At 44.1% G+C, this 7,927-nt stretch overlaps 2 protein-coding genes across 2 annotated transcripts; both read left to right on the top strand.

The window, feature by feature from the left end:
- Positions 1-2,630: 2,630 nt before the first annotated feature.
- LOC129764221 (uncharacterized) lies at positions 2,631-3,893 on the top strand. Its single transcript, XM_055763081.1, has one exon. The coding sequence runs from the start codon at positions 2,631-2,633 to the stop codon at positions 3,891-3,893; it is 1,263 nt and encodes a 420-aa protein (XP_055619056.1).
- Positions 3,894-3,974: 81 nt separating this feature from the next.
- On the top strand, positions 3,975-5,456 carry LOC129764216 (uncharacterized). The gene has a single exon (XM_055763077.1). It carries the CDS (start codon positions 3,975-3,977, stop codon positions 5,454-5,456), a length of 1,482 nt encoding a protein of 493 aa, XP_055619052.1.
- The last annotated feature ends 2,471 nt before the right edge of the window (positions 5,457-7,927 follow it).

The raw sequence follows: 7,927 nt of genomic DNA, 5'->3' as shown, positions 1-7,927 counted from the left end.
TCAGGATCAGCAGCAAAAAACTAGCGCGATTTGTATGGCGAATCAGGGATCGAAATTGATCCAGCAGGAACAGCAGCGGCAGGTCAGCGCGTTCTCCACGAACACGAACAAACTTCAATTTGAACCAGCATCAGGAAATCAGTGGGATTCCTAAAACCGTTCCGAAACAGCGAGAGGTAACCAACGTAAGAGGTAATTTCGATCACCAAATTCCCCCCGTAGCACAACAAGGTAAGCCACTCTATAACGTAAGAGACAGCCGATATTTGCCACCAAATGATAATAGCTCCCTTCAACATATCATAAAGCAGTTTGGAAACATGGAACCAACCGCTACGACTTCTTCTTTCGGTATGAACATGTATCCTCCCGAGATAAGAACTCTTCCGTCGCTCGGGACGAATACGATATTTCCGCCGAATAGAAATTCAACTTTACTCACTGGAAACATTCCTCTTTCACCGGATTTTCCAAATGTTGATCAATTCACTCCCTCCCCCTCGCAGTTAGCAGCGCGACAAGTAATGTCCCGCGATTTGCCAACGTTTTCTGGCGATCCCGCGGATTGGCCGATATTCATAAGCAGCTTTATGAACACTACGCTGGCTTGTGGATATAATTGTGCCGAGAATCTCGCGCGTCTTCAACGCTGCTTGAAAGGATCCGCGTATGAGTCTATCAAAAGCAGGTTGCTGCTTCCCGAATAGGTTCCACAAGTGATTGATACACTTCGATTGTTGTATGGGCGGTCGGAGTTACTAATCAGTGCCTTACTACAAAATGTACGCAGTGTTCCAGCACCGAAAGCGGAGAAGATGGAGACCATCATCGATTTCGGCGTGGCCGTGCGCAGTCTGTGTGATCATTTGGAGGCGGCCGGACAGCAGGAGCATCTTTCGAATCCTACCATGCTGATGGAACTGGTGGAGAAACTACCTGCATACACCAAGATGCAGTGGGCAAATTACATGCAGCAGCATCCGGTGGTTAACCTGAAGACCTTCGGGGACTTTATGCTTGGAGTCGTCGTTGCAATTAGCAGAGTTACGATGTACGCTGGTGGAAATAGCGGTAGTCAGCATAAGCAGAAGCAGAGAGCAGTAGTGAACGCCCACATCGGGGAAACAGAACAGGTTCGTGAGCCACTACACGTAAATGAAATTTTGTGCGCTTGCTGCAAGAAGTCGGGACATCGAGTCGCTGAGTGTTCTACGTTTAGGTCCTACTCCATAGACAATCGGTGGAAATTTGCACAAAATAACGGACTTTGCAGAAGTTGTTTGAATGCGCATGGTCGAAGGTCTTGCAGAAACGCTACACAGTGCGTGATCGAAGGATGTCAGTACCGCCATCACCCACTATTACATTCGAATCGTTCAAACAGTCAACCTTTCCAGCGTTCATCGACTGCCGAGAACCACACTCATCGACAATGTGATCAGATACTTTTGTTCCGCATAATCCCGGTCACAATTTGTGGACCTCGAGCCACCATCGAGACATTTGCGTTCCTGGACGATGGGTCATCTATATCGTTGATCGAACAAGAACTGGTGGAACAGCTAGGCATGGATGGATGGACGAAACCATTGTGCTTGAAGTGGACGGGGAATGTGATCAGAATCGAGCCGGAATCGAAGCAAGTGCAGATGACAATTAAAGGTACGAATACACGAAAACAGTTCAACCTCAACGACGTCCGTACAGTAAAGGAGCTTACCCTACCGGAACAGAGCCTTCGATAAAACGAACTATCTCAGCGATTCCGTCATCTTCAGGGTCTGCCGATCGTCAGCTACGAAAAGGCAGTTCCTCGTCTGCTTATAGGGGTAAATAACCTTAACCTCACGGTACCGCTGAAGATAAGAGAAGGCAGAAAAAATGAGCCTGTTGCAGTTAGAACCAGATTGGGTTGGTGTATTTTTGGCGGCAGCCACAAAGGAGTTACACATTCGTTGAACTATCATGCATGTGAATGTGCTACTGATCAGGATCTACACAATGTGGTGAGAGATTACTTCACGATGGAGGATGCTGGAGTGAAGCCACTGATACAGCTGGAATCCGAAGAGGACAAGCGTGCTAAACGTATCATGGAAGAAACAACCCGTCGTGTCGGAAGCAGCTTCGAAACGGGATTGTTGTGGAGATATGACCATGTTGAGTTTCCAGACAGCTTCAGCATGGCGGTGAAACGTTTCGAGTGTCTGGAACGAAGGATGGCTCGAGATCCCGAGTTGGCGGTCAGCTTGAAGAAGCAGATATCTGACTACCAACAGAAAGGCTATGCCCATCGTGCGACCGAAGCTGAACTGAAACGAGGAGATCCAAAGCGGGTCTGGTATTTGCCGCTGGGTGCAGTGATGAATCCACGAAAGCCAGGAAAGGTCCGTTTAATCTGGGACGCTGCGGCAAAAGTAGATGGAATATCTCTGAATACGATGCTGCTTAAGGGTCCCGATCAGCTCACGTCGTTGCCAGCAGTGTTGTCTCGTTTCCGACAGTACAGAGTTGGAGTTTCTGCAGATATTCGAGAGATGGTCCACCAGATATGTATACGGGAACAGGATCGCCATTCGCAACGTTTCTTGTGAAGGAACAACTCAACCGAGCCTCTGAGCATCTTCTTGATGGACGTCGCCACCTTCGGTTCTACCAGTTCGCCAGCATCGGCACAGTTTGTGAAAAACAAGAATGCCGTTGAGTTCGCTGACCGTTTCCCTCGAGCTGTCGAAAGTATAGTGAAGAATCACTACGTTGACGACTTTCTCGACAGCTTCGAAAACGAAGAAGAAGCGGTGCGCGTGTCCCAGGAGACCAGCTTTATCCACCTACATGGAGGCTTTCAGCTTCGAAACTGGCTGTCGAACAGTGCTGAGTTGTTGAAGGAGATGAAGGAGGAAGGTCCGAATGATAGTAAAAGTTTCTGTTTAAACTCAGCGGAAGGGACTGATCGAGTGCTGGGAATGTTGTGGCTGACAGTGAATGACGAATTACGATTCTTTATGAAAATGAAGGACGAGATCCAGCTTGTGATCGACAAAGGAGAACGCCCAACAAAACGGCAACTTCTGAAATGCCTGATGGGAGTCTTCGATCCACTAGGACTTCTGAGTGTGTTCCTGATTCACGGCAAGATTTTGCTCCAAGACGTATGGCGAGCCGGCTTGTTGTGGGACGAGAAAGTACCGGAAGACATCTTCGACCGATGGACCAGGTGGACAGAGTTGTTTCCGGAGATTGAAGACCTACGGATCTCACTGTGCTACTTCACCAGAGCGACTGCAGACACCTACAAAGCTCTTCAACTTCACATCTTCGTCGACGCGAGTGAAGCCGCGTTTTCCGCCGTAGCCTACTTCAGAACGGCCAAATTTGAGAGTGAAGCTGAGTGCTCGTTGGTTGCTGCAAAAACAAAGGTTGCGCCACTGAAACCGCTCTCGATTCCGCGTTTGGAGCTGCAAGCAGCGGTCTTGGGGAGCCGTTTAATGACAACCGTCTTGGAGAGTCACACCGTTGAAGTGAAGCGATGCGTTCTCTGGAGTGATTCCGCAACGGTACTGGCCTGGTTACGGGCCGATCATCGTCGTTATAAGCAATATGTGGCGTGTCGCGTTGGAGAACTGCTATCAATAACTGAGGTTGCACAGTGGCGCTGGGTCCCCAGTAAATTAAATCCCGCGGATGCGGCTACGAAATGGGGCAAGAATCCGTGTCCTGGAACTGGTGACGTCTGGTTTAAAGGCCCGGAATTCCTTCAACAACCCGAGGAGAACTGGCCCAAGCAAACAACAACTTCTATTCCTCCAGAAGAGGAGCTCCGACCATGCTACATAATACAACAATCGCTTGTCCCTGAAGCTATCGTGGAGTTTACCCGCTTCTCCAAATGACGTCGTCTCCTGGGAGCAATAGCGTACGTACACCGCTTCATTGACAACTGTAGACGCCGATGTAGAGGAGAAGAGGCAGAAATGTTGTATCTAACACAAGACGAATTGAAGAAAGCGAAGAACACACTGATGAAGATGGTGCAGTGGCAAGCATATCCGGAAGAGATGGTCACATTGTCGAGGGGACAAGCGGAACTAGCGAAGTCAAGTAATCTGTATCAGAACTCTCCAACAGTGGATGAATACGGGGTGCTACGGATTGACGGAAGAATTGGCGCTGCTTCGCACATTCGATTCGACACTAGGTATCCGGTAATCCTCCCAAGGAAACATTTTGTTACCGAGCTGATCGTAGATCACTTCCATCGTGCTTTCGGTCACGCTTATTTTGAAACCGTGGTGAATGAAATCCGGCAATTCTATCACATCTCTCGACTGCGGACAGTTGTGAAGCAGATTGCTGCTGCGTGTCAGTGGTGCAAATTGATGAAGGCGAAACCGACTGTTCCACGAATGGCACCACTCCCAGTGGCTCGATTAGCATCGTTCACACGACCATTTACTCACACCGGTATTGATTTGTTCGGACCGCTGTTTGTGAAAGTTGGAAGAAGCGCAGTTAAACGTTGGGTTTGCTTGTTCACTTGCTTGACTACCCGTGCAGTTCATGTTGAGGTTGCCTACAGCCTTTGTACGCCATCCACTGTGAAATGCATCACACGCTTCGTTAATCGTCGCGGCTCACCGGCAGAGATTTGCACAGACAACGGCACGAACTTTACGGGCGCCGATCGACTGCTCAGGAAAATGATTGACAAAATAAATGTGGAATTGGCAGAAACGTTCACGAACACGAATACAAAGTGGGTCTTCATACCTCCATCGGCACCCCACATGGGCGGATCCTGGGAAAGGATGGTGAGATCGATTAAGACAGCTATGGAGACTGCGTACTGCAACGACCGGAAGCTGGATGATGAGGGTTTGGTTACGCTGGTTGTCGCGGCCGAGGCTATTGTTAACAGCCGACCGCTCACATATTTGCCCTTGGATGCAGACGAAGGAGAGGCTCTCACGCCAAACCACTTCCTCCTGGGAAGTTCCAACGGAGTACACCAGCCGACAACAGAATTTTCTGGTTCTTCGCTGGTGGTCAAAAGCTCCTGGTATCAGATTCAACACCAACTGGATATTTTTTGGAAGCGTTGGATCCGGGAATACCTCCCTACGTTGACCAAACGAACGAAATGGTTTGGCGAAACGAAACCTTTAGCCATAGGAAATCTGGTTCTTATAGTGGAGGAGACAAGAAGGAATGGATGGGTGCGTGGACGTGTCCTGGAGGTTGTAGCTGGAAAGGACGGAAGAGTCCGGCAAGCTGTAGTTCAGACTGCGAGAGGGATTCTGCGTAGGCCAGTATCAAAGTTGGCAGTGTTGGAGGTTGAGACTGGTGCTAAAACTGACTCCGGTGGCCAGTGTTACGGGAGGGAGGATGTTGCGGATGGGAACCCTGCTCCGCAGCACCCGTTTCGGGTCGATGAGGTAACGAAAAGTGACAGATGATGAACGGATAAAAAGTCAGAAACAGGAACAAAAGAAGTGACAGAAATTATAGAAAACTTACCGCTAATTCTTAGATCTACCTAAAACAAAGTGAATATCTTAAATCTATTACTTAAAACTATTTACACTAGTGCTTAAACCCATTTAGCCTACCGTAAGTTACATAATGAAGTTAAACTAAAACTTATACTAAAATTATATATTATATTTAGAATATTTGAGGAGAATTGGATTTCCACATTGCGGTTCGATAGAATTTCGTCACTGGAAAAATGTGAGTCATTCCTTAACCTATATAATGAATGAAAATGGAATTTTGTTTGTTAATTTTATCTTTAAGCATTGCTTGAAATACAGTCGCTGAAAAGAATCCAGTGTTTCGAAAACACGTTCCGTGACCGCCGGAACACCCAACATTATACAGAACTACTAAAATTGTAAATATTGGGAAGATTTAATCTTCAATGTCTTGCCAGATGAGTCATTACTGATCTTGAACATCCATTTTTTCTCCATTTGAATTTCAATATTTTCGAAACAACCTTTTATTTACACTGGTGTGAGAATGGGTCAAGCACAAAATTGAATTCCATGGCAAACCGATACAGTCCAAAAATGACCTTTACAATAATTCATAACTAACTGACTACTGGACCGATTTAGATGATCAATATATCAAATTAAAGCCAAGAGCTAGTTTTGTTTAAAAAACATTGCACTTGAAAAAAAAACCAGATTTTGTTTTCGTAATTATTGATTGTAATTGGTTCTCATAGCTTACATGGTTTCAGAACTAAGGTGACCATATTTTTTATATTTTTTCTTGATAGTTGAGGTTTTTTTACATAACATATCCGAATATCAGAGAGGTTTCGTTTTCAGGTTTCGGACAACATATATGCTACTAGAATTCAATTTTTAGGCATATGTGGTATTTCATGTGGCTACAAATTGGTGTATCTTCTTCTTAAATGGCACTAACGTTCCTAGAAGAACTTCGCCGTCTCAACGTAGCTTTACTTGAGTATTTAAGTAATAGTTGAGTATTTAAAAAGTCACAGTCACCGCACAGTTGACGTAGGATTCCGTTAGGCTATCTGTTACATGCTGATTTTGGATATGTTTGAAGAATTACATTGTTAAACTCTTCGATAGAGATTTGGGCCGAAAAGGGCCGTTTTGTCTGGTTGTTAGGTATTGTTTGTTTACTCCACCAATGTCCATAACCGAGTAATAATGATAGAAAGATGGTGATTAGTCATTTGATGGTGCGTATCACGACAGAAGATGCCTAGATGGAATGATATATGATGAAAGCCGCCCTCGGTGGCCCTGGACGAGCTGGTTCTTGTGTCATGTATGGATGAAATAAGGAAAAAACTCATCAATGTAATATAAGATAATTATCATTATCGAATACAATTATCGAGTTTTTTTTTGTCACCAGAGAAAAGTGTTATTTTATTATTAGTGTTAAAAGTGTAAAGGTAATTCCATTTATAATTTTTACTTTCTGAGTGTTTACTCAACCCATTTCCATTTTCGCTTTAAACCCAACGGAACACGATGCTACATGCCTCAATTCGAATTTCAGTTGGACATTAATATCGGTCATTAATATGAAATCTCACGAAGCAACCAAAATAAAAGTTCCAAATTTAAATTTTATTTATATTCTATCAAACATAAGTTCTATTCAGTTCATTGAAATATCATTCTTCAATTATCCATCCATCGAAAGATTTTTATTGGAACGAAAATAAAAAAACACTCATTCATCGCTCCCTACTTGTTCGCCAGCACCAGTCAGCATCAGAACGAAGTGTTTCCGTTTGGATATTTTTTTTATTGTTTGCTAGTTAGTTTCGTATGATATATTATTTTATCAATTGTGATGAATTGTTATGGAGGACCGAAATTGATTGACGCAAAAATCTCATCAATCCATCATGAAATGACTGAGCAATAAGCATCCGAAATTGGAAAATTTCCACGATGTGCTTGATTTTCGATGTTCAATTTGTACCCCAATATGTTCCCGAAAAACGTAATCCTACGTCAAAAAAGTAATTTTTGGAAAAAATGAGCAAAGAAATGATCTTTCGTACCACCCTAAAATGGAAATGCTCACCTTTTTAATTTGATATGTAGATCATCCGAATCGGTACAGTTGTTCAAAAGTTATGAATTAAAATAAGTCATTTTTGGAAAAAAATGGGAAAAAAATGATTTTTTGGGCAACCCTCAAACGGAAATGATCACTCTAATTATAAATAATACGGGTCTAATGTTCTGCGATAAAGGGCAAAACTACCATTTGAGAACCTCGGTTTGACACCGAATGGTTGTATATAAACATTTCCATCGCACTTCTAGGTGGATTGACAGTATTTTCGTAACCCAAATAATCATTCAAGACATATGCTGTTAAATTATCTTGAAATTATTGAGAAATTGATTTCTAAACACAA

This window comes from Toxorhynchites rutilus, chromosome 2 (genome assembly GCF_029784135.1).
Source record: "Toxorhynchites rutilus septentrionalis strain SRP chromosome 2, ASM2978413v1, whole genome shotgun sequence".
NCBI lineage: Eukaryota > Metazoa > Arthropoda > Insecta > Diptera > Culicidae > Toxorhynchites > Toxorhynchites rutilus.
Note: the sequence above shows the minus strand (reverse complement) of the source record. Positions and strands in the feature narration are given on the sequence as shown.